General features: G+C 39.6%; 1 protein-coding gene across 4 annotated transcripts in view; it reads left to right on the top strand.

Annotated features, from left to right (window-relative positions):
• QPT (quinolinate phoshoribosyltransferase) overlaps nucleotides 1-27551 on the top strand; it is a 202779-nt gene that overhangs the window by 36564 nt on the left and 138664 nt on the right. For all 4 annotated transcript variants that reach the window (XM_089819850.1, XM_089819852.1, XM_089819851.1 and 1 more), the window contains exons 3-7: nucleotides 25645-25778; nucleotides 25868-25931; nucleotides 26012-26094; nucleotides 26577-26660; nucleotides 26890-27042. In XM_089819850.1, coding sequence (XP_089675976.1) covers nucleotides 25645-25778; nucleotides 25868-25931; nucleotides 26012-26094; nucleotides 26577-26660; nucleotides 26890-27042 — 518 coding nt within the window. The remainder of the gene's footprint in view (nucleotides 1-25644; nucleotides 25779-25867; nucleotides 25932-26011; nucleotides 26095-26576; nucleotides 26661-26889; nucleotides 27043-27551) is intronic.

The following is a 27551-nucleotide window of genomic DNA, read 5'->3' on the forward strand; positions in this document are numbered from 1 at the left end:
TAAGGGAGGTTCTATTAACTGTTCAGATAGATTCAATCTCTCCACTCGTTCAAGAACACTGATAAGAGGTGCCTTGCTCTCTACCTTCAAGAGGCTTTGAGGCTTTCGGACCACTTGTTGTAGCATCACTCCCACATTGGTCCACTAGGATCAGCTCATTACATCTTTCTATACCCAAGCAACCTCTTGATTGTCCTTCCAAATTCTTTTGGTTGTGTGTCCTCGCACATCCTCATTAGAGTTGCAACCCTCCTTCACACTCCTCCACACCCTCCCCTAGAGGTCCTCAATGATGGCTTGGGGTCTCTTCCTCCCCTAAGACCTATCCTTTGGTTTTGGACTTCTTCCCAGTTATTTTGGACAACTAGTGGGGCAGTTCAGCTTCTCTTCTCGCTGCCTCATTTTGGTTCCCTTTTATGTTGTAGCTTTTGTTTTGTTCCTTTCCTTGGTCACCTTTTAGTGGTCCAGCTGTTGGCTTTTCCTTTGCCAGGCTGTTGTAGTCCCTTGAACCCGCTTGTTGGCCTTTTGTTGGATATTCATAATTTTTTCTTATCTTATCTACAACATTCGGAAATTTTGGATTCTTTATTTGCCAAAAAATGGAAGCAAACACTAATACAAATAGTCTTATAAGTACAATCAAAATAATGGAAGATACAACCTACAACGATCTTGATTTTCATAACAACAGTGTGTTATGTTTGCATTAGCATGAGACAACAAAGATTTCGCATGTGGTGTTCTGTAGGAGTTGTCAAAAGTTGGAATTCAAGAGTTCGGTATCAATGACACAATTTATGAATAAGATTAATGCTATAGTGAGTCTGATTTTCATAACTAGAAGATGAACATGAAAATTTTCTTATTAGCAAGAAGTCCCATGATCGTTCTTTAGGTGGACTTGCATTTACATTGGAAGTGGGAATGTGCAAGGAGACTTATAACAACTTCCATTTTACTAGATGAGTCGTTCATTAAGTTGCTTAGCAGTAGTCCCTCGATTATTAATGTGTGCACTAATGATAGCACACATGATGCTACTTTTCATGAGGCGAGCAATGTAAATACAAACTCATAACACAACGCAGATTGTGGGTCAAAGAGTTTGCATGGGAGTCATGGATTTTAGAGATTGCTTAGCAGTAGTGCCTCAATTGTTTATGTGTGCACTGATGATAGAACACATGTTGCAACTTGTCATGAGGCGAGCGATGTAAATACAAACTCGTAACACAATGCTAATTGTGAGTTAGAGAGTTTGGATGGGAGTCATGGATTTCAAAGACATCATTTGGTTGGGTAACTAAAGGTAAATGACCATATGATTGCCACAACTATACAGCACTTTGATGTTACTCGTTAGATGTTGGCTACCTATGGTTGGAGCACTCCTGTGACAAATGAGCACTATGATGGTAAATTTTCCCTTAGAGAGTTTCATACACTTGAAGAAGCCATCAAAATAATGAAACAAAACTATTTATAGTTGTTGGTTGACAAAGATTATCTTCTTGAGCGGGGTTTCACTTGCTATGATGCACCGAGGGGAAGGAAGAGGGGGTAGATGAGCTCGCTCATGAATTAGGAGTTATTATGGACTCATTGGAGAGCATCTAGTTGGCCCTTTAAGAGTCAAAGTCACGATTAGAAGAGTTTACCATGGAGTTGAGTCAAGGATAGTCTTCACCATCTATGATTATAGTATAGATTCCTATAGTGGTAGTTGGTGATGATTTGGTATCCACGGGTTCTAGTGAGGATGTGGCTACATCTATTTTTGATACAAGTGCAATAGTCTCAGATGGAATGCGTACTTTGGTTGAGAGCAATAGAGTGCCACATATTGCATCAGGTTTTGTCGAGGTTAGTTAGTATGAAAGATGATGCATGCCCGTTACTGATAAGTCTTGTGTGACTATGGTGGATTCTCCAAAGAGTTGCATGTTAATACATGATGCTACTCCATCATCGTTATAGGATATTCATAGGATGTCATCTAGTTGGGAGTATGGCTCTCATGCAATTTATTTCCTTCTCCTGGAAGCAAATCGATTACTTCATCTCATGCAAATGATGGTGATAGGCAACTTGTCATGTTAGAGAATCAGAGTGATCAGCTGAGGGTTGTCGAGGAATAGGTTGATTATTCAACATATAGTATTTACTACACGAATTCATTTCTTGAGTACCTACTTGAGAGTCCAGAGTTTTATGAGGGGACGATTTGGAGTCACTAAGGCAATTCTCATCCGAGGTTCTCGTAACATTCAACGTTTGGTGGGAGAAATTGCAGATACTCTAACTATGATGCTTCCTCACAGAGGTTTCATGGTTGGGTTTGTAGAACAGTTCACTAGAGGCCCTGCGTAATCAGCTGTTTAGGGTCAAGGATAGGAGCCATCTTCTAATTCTAGAGTTGTTAGTGATGAGCCATTGATAGAGATTGGATCCTTTTAACATAACTACATAGCGATGAGTTCTTATCATTTTTCTTCTGATCTACACGTGGAAAACTTAATGACGCCTCAGTGTCAATTAGCTCTAGGATTATACCATCCTTTGTGGGATGGATATTCACCTTCTTCAGTAGATGAAGTTAGCAGCTACAAGTTGGTGGGGGGCTTCTTGCAGAGTCAACACATCCAGGGAAGTTTAGCAAATGATGGATTCCACATCTAGGAAGGACTAACAAAGTTTAGTGGGATTCAATGTAGTAAAGGCTTCTAGATATTCTTACGTCCGTATGATAGATGGATGCGAGTTTTTTTCTAGGATCTCGGTGGATGAAAGGTTAGCATTGCAAGTTTGATGGGTCCTACTGGATTACTACACCTTTGGCAATGTGGTGACATAATGATTAGATTAGCGCAACAGGAGTTTGAGGTTATTCTTCTTGATAGGCTTCTAATTTGGATTTTAGATCTTGGTATGTTTGGTTGGATACTCTTCAATGCGTTGCTAGGTCCTTCACATGCATCAGGGTTCCAATTCAAGTTCACTAGGGTGTATTGTAGTGTGTACATGATGTGGGCTAGTGGCAGTTTCACCTTCGATCTTCATGCACATGATTTGTTTCAAATGCATAGTTTTAGTGTGCAAAGATCTGACAAATGGGTTCATTTCCGTGTAGAGTGGCTACACTAGTGCTCTAGTTCTGTTTCAACGTGGGACATTTCTTAGTCTTCCTCTAGACTTTCACTGTAGTGTATTTTTGTTGTAGTTGTGATTGCTTGGTGAGAACCAATTTTGGAAGGGCAGATTATAATGTCTCCTTTTTTGTGAGCATCAGAGTTCGAGAGATTAGCCTATTTCTTGACCTTCGTAGGCATAGTAACACGGAGATGCGCCCACCCCCCCAGTTTTGCCCCACTTTTCGGAGACAAGGATGCACTGAGGACTTGGGGACTTCGTTCCCTCGTCTCCAACGGTGCCACTATATTCTGCCACCTCTATTGAGGATGGGGGGATGTCCCTATGTTGATTATTTTTTGATTCGACTATATATGTTCAGTGTTTGATGTTCCAATTCAATGCAATGGTCAACTATTTACTCTTTTACATCTCTATATCTTATATTGCAATACATATTCTCATAACTAACATTTTAAGTACCATATGTATAGTATATACAACACACACACCCCTGTCCCTCGCCCCTGTCCTCAAATTAAGGCCCCTCTGCCCCCTTGTCCCTAGGGCAGTATAACTATGCTCATAGGCTAATCAGTTGGTAGAGGGTCTCAGTTGATTGAACCAGAGTGATTCTCCCACTTTAGTGGTCAAGGATGTTCAGGATTACTCTTTGTTTGAGTTAGATTGACACACTTTCTGTTTATAGCAAGTTAGTATTTTGGGAAAATTAGGGTTACTATTCTAATCAGGGAACTTGAACAGTTGATAGTAGCATGGAGTTGAGGGGGACATTGACAAAACTTCTAGTTTGGGACTTACTATTTATAGTAAGTCAATTTATGGTCAGTACTATTTTCAGCAAGGCAGCTTGGTGTTTGAGTCAAGTAGGGAGCACCTAGATTTGGAGCAAGTCCTTAAAAGACATTAATGAGGTATTAAAGCCATTTATATCCATTAATTAAATTCCATTTAATTGATAAAGTTTATATTATAAATTACACTCAAGTGCATTTAATGTTTATTTGATGATTGAGTGACTTGGTGCTTATATTTGGAGGGAAATATAATAAACTATAATATTTTAAACATGGAACATAAGCAAATTTATTCAAATGCCCAAGTTGTTTTTAAGTAATGTAAAGTGTAACTTGGAAGCTACTAGCAGATTTGGATTGAAAGTTATAAATGCATTCAAAGTAAGGATGAAATCATTCTATTGTGCATTTTGATTTTGTGAAATTGGTGGTTGAGTTGTACCTAGGCTTTGAGTAATTGGAAGCTGGAAGAATTGGGAATTCTTTTAAGTGGGTTTTTGCACTCTAAACTGGTGAAACTATCCAGTGAAATTGTGCTAGTGGATGGTATGATTTAGTGCCATCATTGTGCTTGATTTGGTGACTGAATGGGGAAGAAGATTTAGTGTTTCATCAAGGAAACATTAGAGGGTTATAGGAAGGTGTTTATGGCAGATTGGAGCCTTTATTGAAGGTCTGTGTTTGGTGTATTGGTAGTCGCTGCATTAAATTAAAGGCTGTATTGGACTTTATTTGGCTGCCGTGGCTAATTGTTTGTTGGCATCCATAACCTACTGGCAGTGGCCAAGGCTAGGAAGGCTGCTTATGAAATTTCTGGGCAGTGTAAATAGATTGTAGGCACGTGTGGAAGCTGCGTGCCTTCAGTTAAAATTACCTTGCTTGGGCGATAGATGATTCTTCAGAGGAAGCAGTGTTGCAAATACAAGTGTCTTTGGATGTAAGTGATCAGTCCCAGGGTTTCTAATATAATTCATATGCATTGTATTTGACATTATAAATTTTGCAGAGGGATGAAGAAATAAATTTGCTAGAGATTTAATTTGTTTGTTTCAAGCTTTGTAATTTGAATTCCATGCATTGGTATATGTTTGGATTTGCAAAACCATTTAAATACAAACAAGGCAAATGCATATACATTCAAAAATCAGAATTTAAGGATTGCATGCCAACCATTTGATGAATGTCAAAAGGTCAAAATTGACAAGTGTTATGTATTTTGTGGTATTGCCTAACCCCATGTCTCAATATCTTCTTCATACATTTTTTTGAAGTTTGTAATGCAGGAGTGTTTTGATTTGCTTGTCCCTAGAAAGTGTTATGAGGTATCTTTGACTCATGAACCTTGAAACTTGACAACTCCTAGATTTGGCATCAACCACTCTCACCTATCTCCTTATACAATCCAACTACCATTGATGAACAAATTTGATACTGCAAATATTCTAGGGTTTTCTTTCCTAAAAACATTTATCGCAAGAATGCAGATTCCCATGCACCTTCGAGAGATGGATGAAGACAGTCAATGCCATCATTAGTGCGCCATTTAGTGATGGAGTTTCAACTCCTAATGGCCCTCTTGCTTGTCAAGGCATCAATGTTGTGGTTGGTTTTCGTGAGATATATACTTGCCTTACATGCCACATTCATGGCTTGCAAGTTTTGATTCCTAAAGTGATAAGGAAACCAATAAAGCATCATACATGCCAAATCATTTTCTAGAAATAAGGTCATTCTCTCTTCCACACGACTCTAAATCAAATAGACTTCTAGGTTTTCAAGTCCTACAAATCCAGGTGCCATCAGAGAAACATTATATATAAATCACAAGGTTAATATTTTGAATTTTTCTTGTTACTCAATGTTCCCATAGCTCCATTTGTAGATTTCCTGGGGAATTCTGTCATAGGGTTTCTTCTTGGCCATCTGTGGGTATAAATATAACAGTGATTAGATGAATGATACAACATTCTATGTCTCTAAAAGCTCTATGGCCCTTTCCTTGTTACATATGTATTAATGCAGTTTGGAGATGGATTACTTAGTATGTCTATCTATTTGTTATCAATATTTGTGGTATATGTTTGTACACAACTCTTATTCCTTTGTGTTGTCAATGTATTTGAAATATCCCCAACAAATATTTACCCGATTTCTACCTCAAGATAATTCTTAGAACATAAACATTTGAAGATGTATTATAAATCAACAATATAGAACCGTAGATTCTCATAAAATCACTTGAAATATGCTATTGCATTATACATCAGCAATACAATAACTAGCATTCAAAATCCAATCTTAAACACAAATTTACAGTCAAATTGGAATACTAAAAAAAGAACTTGTAAGTACAGGCGAGACACCTGATGTGATGTCTCTATAGACAATGGGTTTGCATCCACCATCTACCGGCATGGGGGTTTTCGTCCTCCCACTGGACGAAAGCTGAAGCTTTCCGAATAACTCTCACAAAAAAGAAACTGAAATTTGAGCAGGATCCAAATGAATGAGTCTCTTTCCTTTTAATCCTCAAAGCTGTGCCTCTTCAACTCCCTTCCTGTCTTTTCGCCTTAAATCTCCTTGTCACTTTTAGCCCACTTTATAATACTAAATTGACCTTTTATAATTTTAATCTACACTCTCATAGTCAATTTTAATATTATATGAATATGTCTTTATATTTTCTAATGTCCCAAAAAGGGGACACTGCAAATCTTCCCTCGAGATTGTTTGTCCTCAAACAATCAGTACTAGGATCACATATGAATTTGCAGGTAGCCCTGGAGCCCAATTTGAAAACAAATTCTGCCACATTGCCAAGGTGTCAAAATGCAACCTATCCATCAACCAGATCCTTGGATCCCATGTTAATCTATGAAGTATTGCTGCATTTGTAGGTTGTACAACTCTGATCATCATTGCATCCAGTCTCAAATTGTGTAGAACTACAACAAAATCCTCAAAATGCCATAGATACATACACTCAACACTTGGATCCCATACCATCTCATGTGCATGTTAAACCATAACAACCTAATGTGTGCTAACATCATATACAAGAAGATTCCTAGTGCGAGTGAGAATCTCACTCCAATTGAGATCACAAGCACCACTGTGGTCAAATAATTATGGGAACTCAACTATGTGCCAACCAACTCCTGGAAACATTACAAACCATGGGAATGTTCCTCTTGGATCCCACAAACAAAAGGGCCATCCATCTTCCCAACTATCTATACTATAGTGCTGTGTTGTGCCCATATTGGGTGGAGTACTCCAGCTGCTCAACTGCCACAACGCTGTCCCTCCCATTGTATGCACTCTAGCTATACTGCTCGCCACATCTCTATCCTAGGCTGATTTGTAATTAGCGTTATGTGCCTTTGTCAAGGCAGCAACCTCTTGGTTGCAACAATTGTCAATCCGAAACTCCTCACAAAAATCAATGAGTGTGCCATCATTGGACTCGAATAGCGGGTTCTCCTTTATTCAACCAGTATCTACTTCAAACAAAGGGTTCTCTACAAGTTGAATGTGGTACTTGGTCTTTTGGGACAACTATCCAAGTCATAAGTCTACTGAATGCTATCAAGTTTATTAATTACTTCTTGAAAATTCTCTTGTCTCTCTTTACTCTCATGCTCATGGGAATGATTTGTTATCCTAACCTGATTTTCTGCTTTCTGAAAAGCAATTTGCGTATCATCCAATGCCTTATGAGCATACTTAAGCTCCCTATTGAGCTCCATAATCTTATTCTTTCCTTTACTCAGCTGATCTACATATATTCCCACAATCTTAAGAATATAATCCCCGTTGGAAAGCAAACATAAATACTCTGATTTCATAGATTTAAGGGCTGTTTTGACTACCTGCAAATCAGCAACAAACCAATCTCCTTCCACTTCCCTTTGAGCCTTCCTGTAGAGATCCTCAACCATCCTGTGAGTGTTGTCTTAACATACCAAAGATGCCACAACCATGTCTTCACTAACCTTCAGCTGGTTCTTTAAGGCATGCATCTCATTATTGTCATTGTTGAAGCAGCTCATCATCTTGCCGTGTCATCTTGGGTTTTTCCTCTAAATTTATATCATGTGTATAAGAAACATATGGTTCATCACACCTCTCAAAATTATAAGCCTCCATTCCCTTATTCTTTTGATTTGCATGCAAAGGCAAAAGTGTTGCTATGTTATCATTTGTGCATAAAGGCTTATCATACAAAGACTCCAACATGCTATTACTTCGAGTACAACTGGCCTCATCAACACGATTGTCAAAGCTAACTTCCAAATCACCAATGTAGAAACTTGTACCCTGTGTAACATCTTCTACATGATCACGAGAAGGTTGCAAATCAATGGTAGTTGACTGCCCTTCTTTTTCAAGATCATCTATTAGATGATTTTGGTCGACTAAAAACTCCTTATACAAATTTTTGCACTTGTCTTTTGCAAGGAGATCTGGGACCAATTTAGAATACTTCTTTTTTGCCATATTGGTCTTGTTTTGAAGTTTTGGATGGAAGTTCATATAATAAATTTAAAAAAAAAAAATCGCTTTGAACTCATGCTAGAAATTTGTTATATTAATCATAAATTTCGAGTATATATGCTCTTATATCAGAGTGAAAATTATGGGTTAATTGCTGTTTAATTTGAGCAAGGTCCTTAATAACCTTGTCTGGATTAGGCATTTTCCCCAACTAATACTCCAGACTTGACTACAACCAAAACTTTCCAATTTGCTCAAATAACTCTGTCAAATAGTTGATGGACACACAACATCAATAGATTGCTTCAGGAACACCGGAGTCCAACTTTCAAATACACCTAAGTCTTTTGCTGCAAGGGATTTGTACACCATATCATCACTCTTTTGGAAAGAGAAGCCATAGGTGATTGGTGCCAGTGATCCAAAAATAAGGTAAGAAAGTATTGCCATAAATCCATTGAACCAAATGCTGTGTCCAACTATTTTAGTGAACTCGTTTTGGTGAAAGTGATTGAGGTACGAAATATTTGTTATGATTAGAAAGAATCCAACAACCAAATTTGAAATGCTAATCGCGATCACAGTCAATGTTTTTGCCTCCCCACCAGCTGTAGATGAAACAACTCCAAAGCTTATAACTAACATAGTCAAACCACCATATACAATACTTTTGAGCAAATCCCAATCAGAAACTGATGTGCCTGTATTTGCTGGTTGAGAATCCTTTGGTTGTGCAAGGTTTATCACAGTTGCAACCCTGCCATCCCTTGGGTTTCGAGAATCTGGAGTGATCTCAGAGCTTTGTGAAACAAAATCCTCTACTTTGTTTAGAAAAATAGAATCACCAACTTTTCTTTGTTCAATAGTTGTAGGGTCAAATGTTTCCAAGATTTTGCTTGATTCAACGCTGTCTAATTTTGAAGGCAATATTACCTCCCTTTGTTGATCATCTCTCAATTCCAATGATGCCTCCTTGTCAACAGTTTTTCTGTCTTTGAGACCACGTAAGGGAGATTCCTTCAGTTGCTCTTTGTAAATCAGCGCAAGCCTTTTGGCAATCTCTAGTTCATTACACTTTCTTTGATATTGTGTTGATGACTACATAAATCGCTGCAATGATTCTAGAATCCTTTCATGAACTGTTAACTTGTTGTGTAATGCTTACAATTGGGTGAGTAAGAGTCCAACATCGACTCTGCTTTATAGAAGCTTCTCTTCCTTGTAAAATGTTTAAGCAGACTCAAATATTTGAGCGAGAAAAATCAAAATAGCCTTTAAACAATACAGTCCCATAGGAGTATATTCACACCAATCCAGTGAGATGGACGTCAAGCCAAAATAATTGTCGCGTAATAATGATAGGTTCTGGCTTATAATAAAATAAAATCTTTGGCTCCAATGATGCTTGGGTCCCTTTGTAAAGACATTAATCTTAACAAATTGCGATACCTGACTCCAATAAGATATCTGCCAATACTCATTACTGTGCAAGAAACAACTATCTAGCAATAAGGTCGAGAATTTCCGTTACACTAGCTCTGTTTCCTATCATTACATTGTAGTTGTTTGATACATTCATTTTTTTTTGGCAAGAACATAATACAAGAACTCCTCGCTTTAATAAGTAACAACAACAATTATTTGTCTTGAGTATAGAGAAACATAGCCACGAACTTTACTGATTCAAGTCTTCCAAAACTTTCACCTTTAATATTAATAATGGCCTCCAATATAGTTTTGGTGGTAACTAAACATTAGTTTTAATTTTTTTTTGATATTGAGAGCTTCAATGACATTAGTAGTTGAAATGGCATACTACATATCGTGCATTATCAAGGCACTCCCTCTATCTTCTATATGTCAATTTCTATCATATCTAACTGACCACGTTCTTGGTGGCAGATATGAAATAGAAGTCACTTTAATCTTTGGCTTCAATAATAACTCTTAGCTACTAAAATTATTTTTTTGTCAACTACAAAAATATGTCGTTACTAAAATTCCTTCCATGGCTTGCCAAATCGAATGGGGCTATGTATCAAGTTCGTAGCTCCTGTGACCTTACCTGCCCTAGAATAGAATTTTTCGGTCTTCTTGACTGGAAAAATCTTCTAGTTCGCCAAGCTTGAGAAGTGAAGAGTCACACGGAAATGAAATGAACCGTTTCATCTTCTTCCAATGCACAATGATGCTTCTGCAGCTTCCACTTTAGATATACTCTGTGTATACATGCCGATTTCACAACTATAGTCGGTCCACAAATATTCGAGTAGTATAAATACTTCACTGCGATGGTCCATTGCAAATGTGTGAACCGATTTGCAGTACTAGAACTCCCACCAATATTTTTGCAGACATAATTCGACAATGCTTCCCTGAAACTGCGATTTCTACAATGGTGCTTCTACCACGAAGAATGTCGGATTTCGCAAAAAAAATTGAAATTTATTGCAGCACTATAGCCTGCGTTGAGTATATCTACGCACCTGGTACAACATAACAAGCTCCCAGAATTATCCTTATAGCTGTATAATGTCTAGGCCAACATATCATAGGCCTTGCGATTAAGTGTCTATTTCTTTCACGACAACTATGATAATCTCACTTTCTGCTATAACCTCTTGAACTCCTCGATAGCCATAAAAAGGATTTCCATGTTTTTAAATAACCAATCTTAGTTCTCGGAACATATAGCTACACCCAAATATTTTTTCCTATGAGTCTAGAAAGTTGCAGACAGTTTGCCACAAAATTATTCAACTATAGTATTCAAACTTCTCCATATGTTAACAGTAAATAGTTTTTGTGATATTGCCACCAAGATTTAACTGTGTGATTTTTGAGTCAAACTCATTGACCCATGTTTCATGAGTAGTGGTTCAACATGAATCCGTCTCTCATGAGAATAAATGGAGCACTTAGCACTCATTGGATCTAGGTGATGCTCACAGAGGTGAAACACTGAGACTTCTTGGGAGGTCACTGATCCTAGTACTACTCCAGCCTGAGCGCGCTTAACTACGGAGTTTCCTGCATGGTTAAACCCAAAGCTTGCAACCCCGTTTGCAAAACCTTCACCAAATGTTGTGCCTTATGAACCATTCATTAGAAAACCCCTTAAGCTCATCAATTGGTAAGTAGGAGATAATTTCCACAGCAAATCAAATTGTGATATTGCTATCAGGATTTAACTGTGTGATTTTTGAGTGAAACTCATTGACACATGTTTCATGAGTAGTGATTCAACATGAATCCACCTCTCACGAGAATAAATGGAACTCTTAGCACTCATTGGATCTAGGTGATGCTCATAGGGGTGAAGCACCGGGACTTCTCGAGAGGTCACCCATCCTAGTACTACTCCAGCCTGAGCGCGCTTAACTACAGAGTTTCCTCCATGGTTAAACCCAAAGCATGCAATCCCATTTGCAAAACCTTCACCAAGTGTTGTGCCTTATGAACCATTCATTAGAAAGCCCCTTAAGCTCATCAATTGATAAGTAGGAGATAATTTCCACAGCAAGTCAAATTGTGATATTGCTATCAAGATTTAATTGTGTGATTTTTCATTGAAACTCATTGACCCATGTTTCATGAGTAGTGATTCAACATAAATCCATCTCTCATGAGAATTGTTTACCGTACAGGTAAAATAAATGAATGCATACAGACAATGGAGCAAAATAGTAGAATTATATTCGCATATGCCAGACATACATTATGCTTCATAAGATCAATGATTAATGATAGTAGATGATGATTTACAATGATCCGAGACGGGATATAAATACTATCCGCTGAACCTTTCCGAAGGAGTCCGTCGGCCACAAACATTATGTCCGCTACAACTATTTACCCGTTGGCTACAAAATACAAAACATCGACGACAGTCATTCCGTCGGCTACAGAAAACACCGCCGGGACCATCCAGTCGGCTGACACCATCCCCCCCAAAAAGAACAATCGTCTCCTGACGACTAACAAAATATTTGAGACAAATTAACAAACAAAATACATTAACGGACTAATTATAACAAGATAAATCTGCTTCTGACACATCACTGTCACTTTCGTCCTGTGCCTGAAGCCTCTGCTAACACAACACTGCCTCCTCAATGAAGCTGACCTTGATAGCCACCTGTGCTGCTTTCTCTGTTTTCAATTCCTCGGTACCTTGAGCCAAGTGTCACTGCACTGCCTCCAACTGGATGATTAGCTCCTCCCGAGCTCTCTACGCATCCACCAAGACAGCCTCTCGGCCAACACCTACTCCCAATGTTTCTAGTACATAGAAAGTCCATGCCTACAGCAACTTCAACTCTTCTCAACTGGTTAGGCTCCCACAACTGATATTCACAACGACTGGGGGTCCAGGGGGCAACGCCCCCGTGGGGTCGAGGGGCAGCGCCCCAGGTGCGCTCCCTGTCGTAGTACAGGGCAGGGTCGAGGGGCAGCGCCCCTCGCCACCAAGACCAAATTAGCACTCTGAAACCCACACAAAACTGCACGGAACACACCATTTCTGTCATTTTCTGCCGATTCCGCACTCTTTCTGGCAATCGCTGATGCTTCCCTTTCCTTGTGGCATCATCTACTACTCATTCCGAACAACTTGAATCTGTCGTAATTTTTTTTTCTTTTTTTAAAAAAAAAATTTATTTTCTTTTTTATAAAACCCCGCACACCCATCTTCTACACAGACTCAACAATCTCTCCGCCGCAAATGAGAAACAAAACTCCAACAATCTTTCGCTGAAACAACTCCTCCGGCAATGAGAAGCTCAACAATTCTTTCGGTAGTGAAAACAATCAAACAATCTATTCCTTCGAAATTTCTTGTTGCACATCGCATTAAATCCGGGCTTCTCCAGAAACTGCAGAGCTAATGCACTTGGAAAAAAAATGCAAAGCCACGGGGCAGTCTACGGGAAAATGTGAAAAGACTCTGCTGAGAGATGCGGACAACTCCGCCGGCGCCCAATGAAGAACTCTGCGGGAAGATAACAGACAGATCACGTTGCGGAAGACTTCCCGCGGAACAATCCGCGGGAGCTACCCGCAGGACAGTCCGCGGACATCTGCTGCGGGACAGTGATGAGGAGATAACAATAACAAAGCCTATAATAGGCTCAATATTGGATGGAAAGGAGGAATTAAAAAAAAACTACAGGGAAACACCAAATATGAACAACACCTTACAGGTTACATGTGTTCATTCCTGGCAAGCACATAGGGATGTTGCCTTACCAAACACATGTTTCTTCAAACTGTAGCCCATTCCTGCAAATGGCCATAAAGAAAGTAATGTCCATTCCTCCTACCTGCTCTCCACCACAATCAGGCCACTTCACATGGTGATTATGCGAGCAAGAGGCATTACTGCCCAATTTAATTTCCAAAAATTCTAGTGTGAGTCTGGCTTCCTGCAATGATAACTTCTACAAAAAGAAAACAATGCTAGTACTGCTATTTTATTCAGAAAACAACAGATATGATATGCATCCCTAATCAATTTGCAGTGTGAATAAAATAAAACCAAAACCAAGTAGCAATAGCAAGAAAGCACTACAATTTTATTTATTTCATCTGTTCATCTCAGTCCTTCTTCACACAGAAAAGAAAAATCTCAAATCATGCCCTCCCAAAAGATTTTGGAGAGAATTTATAAACAAAGCCAAACAGTTAAGAACTGGTTTTGGCAACCACCAGACCCGTAAAGGTTTTGTTTAAACCTTTACTAAAGTTATAACAAAATATTAAATTAAGCCCTAAAATTAAACACCACCCCAAATGCAATGCAAACCCTAAAATTTAATAATAACAAAAAAGCATCTAAACACCATCACAACTGCAAACAAAAAATTTATTCTTGTGCCCAACACTTGCTCTTGCAGCATACTCCCGGGGGTGAATTTTGTCTCAAGTCCTCTCGGAGACCAATTGTTGTATATCCTCACCTTGCCTTAGAATTTATGTTTCCGGCAACCAAGTGGCTTCAGAATTTGGAAGGCCCTTCCACTTAACCAAATACTCCATGTGTACTTTGTGTCTTGTCCTCATTGCTTCTCTGCTGTTGATGATACTTTCCATCTGGAGTGTCTCTTTAGAAGGCAATTCTTGAATCCAGTCATTTGATTCATGTGCTTTTGCTTCTGTACCAACTTCTTTGTTTGAACCTTTATACAATGTGAGATCCGAGACATTAAATATAGGTGAAATAGCTACATCTGGAGGCAATGCCACTTTGTAAGCATTTTCTCCATACTTTTCTAAAATTTCACAGGAGCCAATCTTCTTCATCATCAACTTTGTATGGCTGCCCCGAGGTAACCAATCTTTGTTCAAGTGAACCATAACCATGTTTCCAACTTGGAACTGTACATTTCTTCTTTTCAAATCTGCTTTAGCCTTCACCTTTAGGTTATTTTGTTGTAGAGTTTTTCTCACATGCTCATGTACTTCCACCATTGCTTCAGCAAAGTCTTCTGCATGTCCACTCCTTTTCTCCAAACCATCCATATTTCTGAGTTCCAAAACTCCCCTTTGATGTCTCCCATAAACAACTTCAAAAGGACTCATGCCTGTGCTATGATTCACTGAGTCATTATATGCAAACTCTGCTTGAGGTATGATAGCATCCCAACTACCTCCATGTTCTCGTGTCAAGCACCTCAAAAGGTTTCCCAAAGATCTATTAACCACTTCAGTTTGCCCATCTATTTGAGGATGATAGGCTGAACTAAAAGATAAATTTGTGCCTAATTTCTTCCATAGGGTTCTCCAAAAGTGACCCACAAACTTGCTATCCCTGTCAGATACAATGCTCAATGGCAAATCATGAATACGAACTATTTCTTTAAAGAATAGTGCTGCAATATAACTAGCATCATTAGTGGTTCTACATGGAATAAAGTGAGCCATTTTACTGAATCTATCAACAACCACAAATATGTTGTCATAACCTGTCTTTGTTCTTGGTAATCCCATGACAAAATCCATACTCAAACACTCCCATGGTCTGTTCGGTATGGGTAAAGGCTGATAAAGTCCAGCATTTGTTGATACTCCCTTTGCCCTTTGACATACCAGACAACCTTCCACAAACTTCCTAATGTCTGTTTGCATCTTAGGCCAATAATAAAATCTTTCTACCAATTCTAATGTCTTGTTGAGTCCAAAATGACCACTAAGACCTCCACAATGTTTTTCTTTAATAACATTTTCCCGCATAGAGCATTTGGGAATACATAGTTGGCTGCCTTTAAACAACAGTCCATCTTGCACAATAAATTCAGCAAAATTAGAATGAAAACTATCTTCCAATTTAGTGCAAACCTCATATGCTTCACTGAAATCTCTATCGTCCGCATACATTCCCTTCAATGCATCTACGCCCATGCTTTGGATTTGTACTTCTTGCACTGTTAACATTCTTCTACTAAGTGCATCAGCCACCTTATTGACTTGTCCTTTCTTATGCCTGATTGTGAAAGTATAAGCTTGCAAACTCTCAACCCATTTCATGTGCCTATGGTTGAGTTTTTCCTGTCCATTCAAGAAACTAAGAGCATGGTTGTCAGTATACACAATAAACTCTTTAGGCAACAAATAGTGCCTCCATTTTTTCAATGCCTGGACCATGGCATACAATTCCAAATCATAAGAAGAATATTTCTTCTTTGCCTCATTTAGCTTCTCACTGAAAAATGCAACGGGTCTACCTTCTTGACTAAGAACAACCCCTATTGCAAAGCCGCTAGCATCACATTCTACTGTAAAAACTTTATTAAAATCTGGTAAAACAAGAGCAGGATATTTGGCTACCTTTTGTTTGAGTTCCTCAAAACTCTTATTTGCTGCATTATTCCATTCAAATTTTGTGTTACCTCCTCCTTTGATGGTGTCTAAAATTGGTGCACAAATGTTGCTAAAGTTCCTTATGAACTTCCTGTAGAATGTGGCTAAACCATGAAAACTTCGAACCTCTCCAACAGCCCTTGGTGTTGGCCAATTAATGATGGCCTCCACTTTAGATGGATCCATTTTCAATTCTCCCTTGGATATCACAAATCCAAGATACATCAACTCTTGTTTCAAAAAGTCACACTTCTCCAAGTTTATCTTCAACTTTTGCTCCTGTAGCCTTTGAATTTGAAAAACCATCTTCAAATGCTGCAAATGCTCTTCCTTATTCCTGCTATACACCAAAATGTCATCAAGGTAGACAACAACAAACTTCCCAATAAAGTCATGCAAAACTTCATTCATTAGTCGCATAAATGTACTAGGAACATTAGATAAACCAAATGTCATAACCAGCCATTCATACAACCCTTCATTAGTTTTAAAGGCTCTCTTCCATTCGTCCCCTTCGTGTATCCTTATTTGATGATACCCACTTTTGAGATCTATTTTAGAAAAATATGAAGCTCCCCCCAAACAATCCAACAAATCTTCTATTCTAGGAATAGGAAATCTATATCTTATAGTTATCCTATTAATAGCCCTAGAATCATTACACAACCGCCACTTACCATCCTTCTTTGGAGCAAGAACTGAGGGTACAACACATGGGCTAAGACTTTTCCTTATCAGCCCCTTGTCAAGCAACTCTTGTACTTGCCTGAAAATCTCTTCATTTTGTTGTGGTGTCATTATATGCTGCCTTGTTGGGTAGCACTGCTCCAGGAATAAGATCAATCTGGTGACTTATGTCTCTTATTGGTGGCAGAGACTCAGGCATTACCTCAGCAATGATTTCCTTGTACTGGTTCAACAACTCTTCAACTTCTTTCGGGCTTGCTGTCCTACGCTCCTTCCTATCTTCCTTAGGCTTCAGCACCAATGCAGAACCTATTCCATCTTCTTCAAGAGTATTAATGAACTCTTTCTCACCCACCATCAACACACTTGGTCCAACTTGACCAACCCCTTTCTCTTCTCCTTCAGAATTCGATTTGTATGTTACTCCATCCTTTTCGAAGCTATAAGAATTCTTCTCACCATCATGGCGTACCTTCCTGTCAAATTGCCAAGGTCTTCCCAGCAAGAGGTGGCAAGCATCCATGGGCAAGACATCACACAATATTTTATCTTTATATTCCCCTATACTGAACTCTACCCAAGCTTGCTCGTTCACAACTTCCTGTTGCCTTTTGTTCAACCAACTAACCTTGTATGGACAAGAATGTGGAAGTCTCTCTAACTTCAATTTGTTTACAGCTTCAAGTGAGATGATGTTATCTGTGGAACCTAAATCAATTATTACTTTGCACAACTTACCTTTCACCTTGCATTGAACTCGAAAAAGAGTCCTCCTTTGAGTAGTATCTTCTTTTAGTGGTTCCTTAAGAAGTGTCCTCCTTAAAATGAGACTTTCTCCCTGAGCCTCTGTCATCAACTGAACTTCTGGTGAGTTCATACTCACATTATCTTCCTGCACATAAGTGACTCTCCTTTCACCATTTTGAGAAGTAGATGCCCTTTGTGGACACACATATTTTGGGTGCCCTATTTGACCACGACTGTAGCACTTCATTCCCGAGAACCTGGATCCTCTACCTGATCCATTTGACCTTCCTCCATTAGATCCCCTTCCACCGTAGCCTCCTCTACTACTTGAGTCACCCGCTTGCTCCTTAGGGTTAGACTCACCTTGGGTCCTCTGGCCTTGTCCTCTATTGTTGAAGTTTCCCCTACCTTGGTCATTCCTTCCACTTCTCCCTCTTTGTTGCTGATCACTCTTCCTCTTCAACTTCTCTTCAACTTTAAGAGCAAGTTGAAAACACTTCCCCAATGTATTTGGGGCCAAGAGGCTGATCTCCTCTTGTATGTTCATTCTCAGACCATTTAAATATCTAGCCACTCTTTTTGGTTCCTCCTCTTGTTTCTTTGCCCTAAGAGTTAACCTATGGAACTCCTCTGTATAGGTATTCACGTTCATCTCTAGCTGCCTCAATCTTTGCAACTTCTTAAACAATTGCACCTCATAATCTGCAAGCAAAAATTGTGCCTTGATTTTTCCCTTCATCACTTCCCATGAAGAGATCATATTTTTGTTATTTTGTATCCTTTTTCCTTGAAAATAATTCCACCATGAGAGAGCAGATCCTTTCAACTTTCCTTTTGCAATCCTTACCCTATCATTCTTTGGAACTTCATTCAACTCGAAGTAATTTGTGATTGCTTCAATCCATTCAATCACTTCCTCACTATTGAGACTACCTCCATATGTAGGTAGCTTATCAGTAATATCTCCTTTTATTGACTTTAAGGCATCAACGAATGCCTTTTGATCTGCACCCAATTCTGTTGGTGGATCCTGGTGTTGTTCTTCTTCTTCATCTCCACTGGTACCTTCTTCCACCTCATTCTCCTTATCCTTGTTACTGGATTCCTTGAACTCCTTCAACTTCTCTTCCAGAAGTTCCTCCATCATCTTTTTGATGGCATCTGGAGTTATACTTTTTGGAGGCATGGTGTGAGCCTCAACTTCAGCCTGTGATTCTTCTGCAGACATACACTTCCTAGCAAGATCTTGTCTCGCTCTGATACCAATATGATGAGGAGATAACAATAACAAAGCCTATAATAGGCTCAATATTGGATGGAAAGGAGGAATAAAAAAAAAACTACAGGGAAACACCAAATATGAACAACACCTTACAGGTTACATGTGTTCATTCCTGGCAAGCACATAGGGATGTTGCCTTACCAAACACATGTTTCTTCAAACTGTAGCCCATTCCTGCAAATGGCCATAAAGAAAGTAATGTACATTCCTCCTACGCGCTCTCCACCACACTCAGGCCACTTCACATGGTGATTATGTGAGCAAAAGGCATTACTGCCCAATTTAATTTTCAGAAATTCTAGTGTGAGTCTGGCTTCCTGCAATGATAACTTCTACAAAAAGAAAACAATGCTACTACTGCTATTTTATTCAGAAAACAACAGATATGATATGCATCCCTAATCAATTTGCAGTGTGAATAAAATAAACCAAACCAAGTAGCAAGAAAGCACTACAATTTTATTTATTTCATCTGTTCATCTTAGTCCTTCACACAGAAAAGAAAAATCTCAAATCATACCCTCCCAAAAGATTTCAAAGAGAATTTATAAACAAAGCCCAACAGTTAAGAACTGGTTTTGGCAACCACCAGACCCGTAAAGGTTTTGTTTAAACCTTTACTAAAGTTATAACAAAATATTAAATTAAGCCCTAAAATTAAACACCACCCCGAATGCAATGCAAACCCTAAAATTTAATAATAACAAAAAAACATCTAAACACCATCACAATTGCAAACAAAAAATTTATTCCTATGCCCAACACTTGCTCCTGCAGCAGATAGTCCGCGGGAGCTACTCGCGGGACAGTCCGTGGACCTCTGCCCGTGGGATAGTCCCCCGCGAAATAGTCCGTAGACATTTGCCGCGGGATTGTCCGCGGACATTTGCCCGCGGGACAGTTTGCGGATAGCTGCATCTACCGGCGAGACTTTTACTATTTTTTTTTTTTCAATTTTTTTTTAAAATTTTTTTTTTTCGACAACAATACAATAAATAAAAAACAGCACCTCAATTTTGCCTCCAGGCGTCGCCATTCTGCAACGACGACAACAAGGGAATCATCTGATCATTTTGTGACGGTGACGGTGATGGCATCTTCCTGGCACGGTAAGATCCATTGATTGCGTGAGGTATCTCTTCGCCGTGCAAGGTTGACAATTTGATCGCTCCATTATCGTTGACCTCTCGGATCTGATATAGTCGAACCCATCTGGCCTTAAACCTTTGCGGGTTGACTTCATTCTGTCCGTCATACTTGAGTACCAACTGCCCCAGCGGATACCTGTTGAGTCTGAGAGGTTTGTCATGCGACGACTTACATCTGTTCTGTGTCACCTCCGTCGCCCATTGTGCCTTCGATCATCGTGCATCTAGCTTATTTCTTTGTTGTCGGTACCCTTCAAGTAATTTTATGGTGTGATGCCTTCTTTTCTTCCTGTGCGGTCCGTTCACCGTGTACCGAATGGTGGGATCTTTCTTTTTTCTAGGTTTGGACTGTATGTTCTTCCCCTCAGCTTCAGGCGTAACCGCCTTTCCTTCTTCCGCTGCTCTGTATTCTTTCAGACACTCATTTTCCTCTTTTTTCTCACCTTCGTCGACCCTTAGCATATTACAACTCGGAAACAATTCGTAGTCTTCTATTTGCTAGTGGTAAAGGCCATTCACCGAGTCTAGGTTGTCATCATTCGATCCTCGTTCTAGTGTCAATACTCCTTCGTCGTTCGGTTCCATTCTCCTCTTTCCTTCATCGTCATTTCTTTCGTCGTCACTATCGCCTTCACCTTCTGAGTTTGAGGATCCTGCCTCCTCACCTACCATTTGTGTTTAGGTCAATTATGAATCTTTTGCCTCCGCGCTCCATTGATAGGGTATTTCGTTTCCAATCATGTTTTACTTTTGCTTGCACCAACCAAGTCCGTCCGAGAATAGCATCATATCCTTTTCTTTTCAATGGATTGACCACAAAATCCAATAAAAATGGTTGCGTACCAATGGTTACCGGTTGCACCCTCAAGGTTCCTAACGGTTTGATCCCGTGCTGGTTCGTCGTGAGCAACTGGAATGTAGGTGGCCACAGCATCGGCTTTCCCAACTTCTTCCAAGTATCCTCCGGCAACACATTCACGCCGGACCCTCCGTCGACAATTGTGTCTGTCAGAATGTTTCCCAAGATCCCCATCTCGACGACCGCCAGATGCCATATGGATGTGAGTGCTAGCAGCATTGGGTCTGTTGTCATCACTTCCCTACTGTCCCTTCCTGTGTCCTCCATTGCTTTCGAAAACGGTGTATGATTCAAAATGGCCGTTCGTAATTGGGGCATTGTGAAAAGGAGGTCACTTATCTTGACCGGTATCTCTGTTTGTAAGATCTGTCGTACAATGTTTTGTTCTGCGAAGTTCTTTGCCAAGGTGTCGGTGATGTCCTTAAACTGAGACTTCCCCGCCGATGATGCTTTTGCAATTTTTGCCTGCGCTTCCCCCAATTTTCTCTTTTCCTCCGCTTGCCTCCGTGTAGTTTCCAAAACCTCCTCTACATCCGTGCCGACAGTGATCAAGTTTACTCCAGACTTTGGACACTTGGCATCTTTATGGTCGCCGAGTTCGCACCATCTGCATAATAATTTTGGTGTGTTTGCCGTTGTACAATTCCGCGCAAAATGACCCCACAAATTACATGCTCGGCATTGAACAATCGGCTGTCTGTTTGCATCATATTGGGTTCGACTTCAACTCCCATTATTATTGTTATCGTTTGCATTGTTGTTGTTATTTTGCCCTCTGTTATTATTCTTGTACCCTCCGGATGTGGCACCTGCGCTATTCGTATTTCCGCTACTGCCCGACGGGGAAGCCTCCTGTGTAAGAAGCACCTGCGGAGATCCTCTTGTTTTCATGTTAAAGGGGCACTCTTTTGTCGAATGGCCCATGATCTGACAAATGTCACAAAATTGGTTCTTTGGACACGATCCTTTAGTATGATGACCATCGGTCTTACACTCCGTGCACCACAACTCACTGCCTTTTGGCTCCTTTTGCATGTTTTTAAACTCCATCATGCGGATCATGTCCTGTAAAGCGCGAGCCTTCTTGCTATTGCCTTCATCGTCGCTGCTATCCTCTCCGGCAGGCTCGTCGTCATCAGAATCAGATGAGCTGGTGTTCTTCTTCTTCTTTGTTTTCTACTCACTTTCGAAGTCCACTTCTTTGTTATAAGCTTTCGTGTATGATGACGGTGGCTCAATTTTCATTTTCCTTTGCAACTTCGAGCGTAGGCCTTCCACGAACCATCTTTTCTGAAGTGAGTCTGCCGGCTTACTTTCCATTTTGTTTATCAAGTCTTTTAATTTCCTAGCATACATGCGGACGGTTTTGTTCTTCCCCTACTTAGTATTGAAGAGCTCTGCTACAATTTCATTATCATCCCGCAACAATTTAAATTCTGCTAGAAACTCCTTTTTAATGTTATCCCAACTGTTTAGCTTTTGTGGATCTGTATCAGTGAACCAATCAATTGCTACGCCTCGTAGGGTGGCCGAAAACTGCTTCATCCAGTCGTCTTCATCAGTTATCCCATTTGTCTTCCAGATCGTTTCACGTGTTTTGCAATGTCGAATGGGATCGGCCGTACCATCGCCATTGAACTTCGGCAGTTTCTCTTTCGGTTCCGCCATCACAATTGGTTTCTGTAAACATGCGTTGCTCGGTCCTGCAACACTGGCGCTCTTCACTCCCACACCGGCGGTCTGCACTCCCATACTGATAGTTTGTACTCCCACACCGGCGGTCTGCACTCCCACACCGGCGGTCTGCACTCCTACATCGGCAGGCTGCACTCCCACACCGGTAGTTTGCACTTCCACACTGGCAGACTGCTCTCCCACACCGGCGGACTGCACTCCTACACCGACGGACTGTTTTCCCACACCGTCAGACTCAACAACTGCGAACCTTGGTGAAGAAGGGTGTTCTGAAGTTGTCCCCTGCGGAAGTATATCCTGGACGAAGAGTTCACTCCACACTCTTGCTCTGTCGGCATTCTGAGCCGTGCGAGTCGATGCTCTTCCGTCTGGATTCTCTTCCCTCAGCGAACACAAATTAAAAAACTCCTCCCGTGCTTCTTCCACCAATTCCATCTGCTGCCGAGTTTCCTCCAACAAATCTTCCGTGCTACGATTTCCGTCGGCACTCTTTTGAAATCTCCGTCGGCGTTTGGCTTGCTGTGCCAGAATTAAATTCTCTTGCGCAATACGGATTCCATTTTTTCCCTTGACCTTATTCCGATCCTGTTTAAGCTGATTTGGCATTAATCTTCATTCCTCCCACCTTCCAGGTTCATAAGGCAACAGCGCCAAATGTTTACTGTACAGGTAAAATAAATGAATGCATACAGACAATGGAACAAAATAGCAAAATTATATTCGCATATGCTAGACATACATTTATGCTTCATAAGATCAATGATTAATGATAGTAGGTGATGATTTACAGTGATCCCAGACGGGATATAAATACTATTCGCCAAACCTTTTTGAAGGAGTTTGTCGGCCACAAACATTATGTCTGCTACAACTATTTACCCGTCGGCTACAAAATACAAAACACCGACTACAGTCATTCTGTTGGCTATAGAAAACACCGCCGAGACCATCCAGTCGGCTGACAAGAATAAATGGAACACTTGGCACTCATTGGATCTAGGTGATGCTGACAGGGGTAAGCATTGGGACTTCTCGGGAGGTCACCCATCTAGTACTACTCTAGCTTGAGCGCACTTAACTACGGAGTTTCCTCCATGGTTAAACCCAAAGCTTCCAACCCCATTTGCAAAACCTTCACCAAGTGTTGTGCCTTATGAACGATTCATTAGAAAGCCCCTTAAGCTCATCAATTGATAAGTAGGAGATAATTTCCACAACAAGTCAAATTGTGATATTACTATTAGGATTTAACTGTGTATTTTGAGTCAAACTCATTGACCCATGTGGAGATTATCTCCTACTTATCAGTAAATAGTTTCTCCATCCTCGAGAATGAAGAAAGGTTACTGGCGGCAAAGTTTGCTCTTAGGATATTGTCGAATCCAAGTATGAAGCCCGATAACAATAATAAAATGTAGGCCCAAATCTCAGGTGGAGTTTTTTAAAACAAAAATTGATAATGTCCACCAAGCTTCAATTTGCAAGCTGTATTAACTTAAAACCTTGCAGGTTGGCAGGATGCATGACTTTGATACAACTGAAATATCCCCAATAGATATTTACCTGATTTCTACCGAAATATAATTCTCAGAGCATAAACATATGAAGATGTATTACAAATCAACAATATAGAACCGTAGATTCTCATAAAATCCCTTGAAATATGCTATTGTATTATACATCAGCAATACAATAACCAACATCCAAAATCCAATCTTAAACACAGTTTTACAGTCAAATTGGAATACTAAGAAAATAACTTATAAGCACAGGTGAGACACCTGATGTGACGTCTCCATGGACAATGGGTTTGCATTCACTGTCTAACGGCACGAGGGTTTTCGTCCTCCCACTGGATTAAAGATGAAGCTTTCCAAGTAACTCTCGCAAGAGAGAAACCAAAATCTGAATCATAAACCAAGCATAATCCGAATGAATGAGTCTCTCTCCTTTTAATCCTCAAAGCTGTGACTCTTCGACTCCCTTCCTGTCTTTTCATCTTAGCTCTCCTTGTCACTTTTAGCCCACTTTATAATACTAAATTGACCTTTTATAATTTTAATCCACTCTCTCATAGTCAATTTTAATATTATATGAATATGTCTTTAAATTTCCTAATGTCCCAAAAAGGGAACATTACAGTGTTGCCTCTCATGACGTGTGGTGACCCTATAATCCAATGGATAAGCAGTTATCCCTGAAATTGAAAACGTCATTCACTAGTAGATTACGTGCAGGAAGTAGTTTCAGTCTCCATTCAAGTGCATTGCAGATCCTATTTCTGGAAATCAAATTTCTTGTTTCTAATTTTTTTGTAAACTGCTAAATAAGAGGACATGGTAGTAACACCTGCAGTTGATCCATGGAAAATGCAAACTGTAGGTATGTGCTGAATTTAGGAATTCCCCGTTAAAGGTGGAGTGTTAAGTATGAGATTTGAGCAGAAAAAGAAAAATCTTATTGGAAATAATATCCCACTTGACAATATACATGAGAAATTCATGCATCTCTTGAAATAGATAATAGCCTATTTAGTATTGACAAATGCCTAGTTCTTCTTGATCCTAAGGTTTTTATATCCTAATAGAGGCCAACCTTGATAATGATCTTTTTGAATGACTTGTGAGATGCTCTAGCGTAGGAGTTTCATTATTAGCACCTGCAGCCTTTTAGTGTAGCTCTATCCATACCAGCAAGAGTCGTGGCTATGTCTAATTATTTGGAACCTTTACTTAGTTTGTAGTTGACTAGGTATAAAGTAGATTGTAATTAAAAACTTGAAAACTATAAGCATCTAGTTATTATTTATGAAGTAGACAGCAGGTGTTTTTCCATTCTCTGCATTTATTTATGTTTTTTAAACTCTGATTTTTTCTCCAAAAGCTTTTTGTTGCTATTGATGTATATATGATCTTGGAACCACAGGAGACATATCTTGTTTGGCAACCATTCCAGTTGAGCAAGAAGCAGAAGCACATTTTTTAGCAAAGGAAGATGGTGTAATTGCTGGAATTGCAATGGCAAACATGATATTTCAGGAAGTGGATCCTCAGTTGAAGGTAGAAATATTTAGCTATACTAACTGATTTTGTAGTTTACATTGTCACTCCATATCCCAATGACTTTCACGATGCATGTTGCAAGGCAGGTTGAGTGGAGTCGGAATGATGGGAATAATGTGGAGAGAGGTCTACAGTTTGGCTCAGTATATGGTATGTTGTGTTTTTGGTTGTCCTAGTGATTATACACATCAAAGGAAAAGTAGCATGATTGGCTAACAACTGATCTGCAGGCAGTGCCAGGAGCATTCTTGTGGCAGAAAGAGTTGTCCTCAACTTCATGCAGCGAATGAGTGGAATTGCAACTCTTACAAAGGTACTCTTTCTTTTCTTGATTTATGTTCTGTTATCCAAGATAACATACGTATCACTATTCAGTGTCAGATTGTGCTTTGAAGAAGACAAACTCTTTCATTGAACACTTAATTTGTAGAAGTCAGTGTGGTTTTATAGGAGATCATGATTACCTTGGTCTTTAATTGTTGCCAGTGCTAATTGGTTTGTTTACATGTTTCAACCTTTTGATTTATGCTATCCTGTATGTCAATTCATTTGATTTGCATTGGGAACATTCTCTGAATGGAAAAAAGTGAACCAGTTGAGCTGCTAAAAGGCAAACTTATAAGCTAAATCTTTCTGCACTTTTTATTGAAATATTTAATTTTGAATGACAAAATATGGCTTCTATATAGTTCCCCATTAGAATGCTTAAATATGCATCATGCAAACAACCTGTTTGAATATTAATTCCTCTTCAAAGTACAAGTGTTTGAGTTATATCTGTATCTGTTTGGGCAGGCAATGTCTGATGCTGCAAGGCCTGCACGCATGTTAGAAACTAGGAAAACTGCACCTTCTTTACGAGTGGTGGACAAGTGGGCGGTATGTTCTTCTGTCATAAACTTTAAGACGAGCTTTTGGAAATAATTCACATTAATTTTAGTTAAAAGAACACTGATGTTTACCATTTCGTTCTTATACCATACATAGCATATTGAAATAAGAGATCAATTTTCATTTTGAAATATTACATTAATATTGAGCATGTGAAATACAAGATTAGTTTTCATTTCTTAATGCTAGATCAATCTTCTGCTTTCAAGATACTCAGGTATTGATAGGAGGTGGAGAAAATCACAGGATGGGACTATTTGATATGGTAATGCTGAAGGACAACCATATCTCTGTGGCTGGAGGAATCACTAATGCCATTGCATCTGTTGAGCGATATCTAAAGCTTCACAATCTTCACATGCCTGTAGAGGTAATGTATAATCTGTTATCTCACTTGTGAATCTGTTACCTCTCTTGTTAATCTGTTTCCTTTCTTGAGAGGGATGTTCATAGTATGCACACAAGAAGGGGTTCAATAAGTGGCAGGTAGATTCAATCAATCTACCTGATGGTCTGCTAACTTCTGTTGCATCAGTAATCACTTGCACTACATCTCAAGGGCTGTCCTAATAAATGGTTTGTAGTGGTATCTGAAATTGAAACCCAACTTCTTTCCATTTTCTTTCACAATCATTTTTCCTCAAGAACTAAGTCTAGCTAGGTGTCATCCATTTGGCTTTCCTCTTTTGTCAAATGTTAACCTTTGAATTACTTTTTTCCAAAAGAGTGGTTCTCAATCTCTGTCGTCGGTAGAAATTGTGTATCAGCCGACAAGTTCCTTCGGAAACGTTTTTTGTATCAGCCGACGGGTACCTTCGGGAAAGTTCTTGTTATGTAGCCAACGGGAAAATAGTTTGTAGCGGACATAAGGTATCTGGC

Source organism: Cupressus sempervirens, chromosome 3, assembly GCF_028749045.1.
Source record: "Cupressus sempervirens isolate cs-2001-9-10 chromosome 3, ASM2874904v1, whole genome shotgun sequence".
Taxonomy (NCBI): Eukaryota; Viridiplantae; Streptophyta; class Pinopsida; order Cupressales; family Cupressaceae; genus Cupressus; species Cupressus sempervirens.